General features: G+C 41.1%; 1 protein-coding gene across 1 annotated transcript; it reads right to left on the reverse strand.

Moving 5' to 3' along the window:
* Window positions 1-334: 334 nt before the first annotated feature.
* On the reverse strand, window positions 335-2,368 carry LOC104960504 (pyruvate kinase PKM-like; the record flags this gene model as incomplete). The annotated part of the gene is made up of 4 exons (XM_010788574.1): window positions 335-715; window positions 1,173-1,323; window positions 1,942-2,212; window positions 2,305-2,368. Coding segments are annotated over 4 exons (852 nt in total), but the record flags the coding sequence as incomplete, so codon positions are not given.
* Window positions 2,369-2,372: the final 4 nt, after the last annotated feature.

The following is a 2,372-nucleotide window of genomic DNA, read 5'->3' on the forward strand; positions in this document are numbered from 1 at the left end:
CAGCATTGGTAATGATCAATAATTAGTAAATCATGAATGAATCAAAGATGTTTCTAAAATACAGACAAACACAATGGCTCCTTAATAAATACACTACTTCCTATCATTTGGAAGATAAAGAAGGATGTTCCATCTATTTGAAATCTCAATGTCATTATTATTAAACTGATTAAAAAGATGATTGTTCCTCCACTGAGTTTTCATTAGCCTACCATAAAGCAGGTGGACAGCTTAACTGGAAACAAGCGGATGGAAAAATAAACAAGTCATTTCCGGTTGGCCTAACAATCCTGCTGACAGCTTTTATAGCAGATGTTAAGCCAAGAGGAAAATATAAAAAGGTGCTGCGTCATAGAAAACCAAAAGTCATTGATGTGTTCAAGAGAACACAAAAAATAGGAAACGAGAAAGAGCAGCTTCCAAGTGTTATCATGCTTAGTTGAAAATGAAAATCATGCAAGATCCTCCCCTTAATTTCTCTATTTAAAAAAACAAAACAATTGTTTATGCTTTGATTTTGATAAAATATTCGAATATGTGTATTGAGTATAGATGAACTCACCTTGTGCTGTGTCTGTACCGCCTCCAGAGGGTAGTCTCCCTTGGCGGTCTCTCCGCTCAGCATGATGCAGTCGGCTCCGTCCAACACGGCGTTGGCTACGTCGCTGCCCTCAGCGCGGGTGGGCCGGGGCTTCTTGATCATGCTCTCCAACATCTGAGTGGGAAGAAACAGCCTTTTATCAACCAATGCTCAAGTTCCGTCTCTGAAGATTAAACCGAGTCTGCCCTCCTTTAGGTTAACACGCCCGCAGATATTCAGATGTCTAAGCAGCTTTTTTTTACTTTGTTGATTGGGTTTTTTCAACAGCATACAGTTATTCTATCAGAGCATGGATCAAAAGTAGGTAACTTCACTTTATAGAAAAATAGGTAGAGTAATAATGTGAATACTGCTTAACACCAGGGCAAACATCATCCCACAGACAGAAGACAAACAGACATACCATTTTCTTTTTAAAAACACTCAGCTAAAACAAAAATGTCAACAATAAATGTCAGTACGGCAGCACCTCCTCCCCGCGACAAGCCGTCCAGTGTTGGGACCGTGGAGCCACTCTTTAATAAATAATAATCAGCTGTAGAGAAAGTGGTGTACTGTGCTTTGCTCTAACCTGAGTTGCACATGTGATTGGCTTGCCAGCTCTGTTGCAGCGACCGATCATCATCTTCTGGGCCAGGAAGACCTTTTCTGTTGGGATCTCAATTCCCAGGTCGCCACGGGCAACCATGATGCCATCGCTGGCCTCCATGATCTCATCAAATCTGCACAGGAAACAATAATCAGGGTTCATACACTTTTTCACCAATGACTTTTACCTCATTTTCCATGACCAAAAACAATCACTCTCTCAGCGGTACCACTGAAACATTTTTATTTTAACATGGTAAGCTGGAGAATAAGGTCTGCATATGAGACATGTTGTGCCTATCTAAAACAAATAGTAGGCTTACTAGCTCCCACAGACTGAAGCCACTGTAGACTAGAGGGTGTGATTGTGAAAAATCTCTCACCAGCAAAATACCTCGTCAGTTAAATGCCATTTTAAGTTTCATTACTAAACAGTATTTATTATCGTTATAGTATTACTATATCGGCGATTTGATAAAATATAAATTATATTTGATGCAACTTTGGTTACATTTCTATGACTTTGGGAAAAATATTGTTTTCCATAACTTTTCCAGGACCTGGAATTTGCATTTTGAATTTCCATTAATTTTTTCAGGTTTTTAATGATAGGAACCCTGAATAATTTAAATACCAAAATGTACAAAAATCCATAAATACGATAAATGAACTCTAACGAGGATTTACATGAAAGATCTACATATAATTCTTCATCCACACACACACACACACACACACACACACACACACACCTGCGGACACCCTCGTGGTTCTCCAGCTTGCTGATGATCTTAATGTCTTTGCCTTTCTCTCCCAGCACGGCTCTGACAGCCTCCACATCTGCTGCTTTGCGGATGAAGGACGCGAACACCATGTCGACTCCGTGCTCCAAACCGAACTGCAGGTCCTGGATGTCCTTCTCTGAAACAGCTGGCAGATCCACAGCAGCACCGGGCAGGTTCACGCCCTTCTTGCTTCCAATGGTGCCGCCGTTCTCAATCTCGCACATGAGGAAATCAGAACCTGGAGACACAAGAACATATTAACGGGCTGAAGACTTTTCTACATTATAGACCAGAAGTGATTTTATGAATGGTCGACAGTGCTTCACTCACCAATCTCCTTGACCTGCAGGGATACGAGTCCGTCGTCAATGTAGATCCTGCTGCCGATTTCCACCACT

Source organism: Notothenia coriiceps, unplaced genomic scaffold (assembly GCF_000735185.1).
Source record: "Notothenia coriiceps isolate Sejong01 unplaced genomic scaffold, NC01 NC01_scaffold00031876, whole genome shotgun sequence".
Taxonomy (NCBI): domain Eukaryota; kingdom Metazoa; phylum Chordata; class Actinopteri; order Perciformes; family Nototheniidae; genus Notothenia; species Notothenia coriiceps.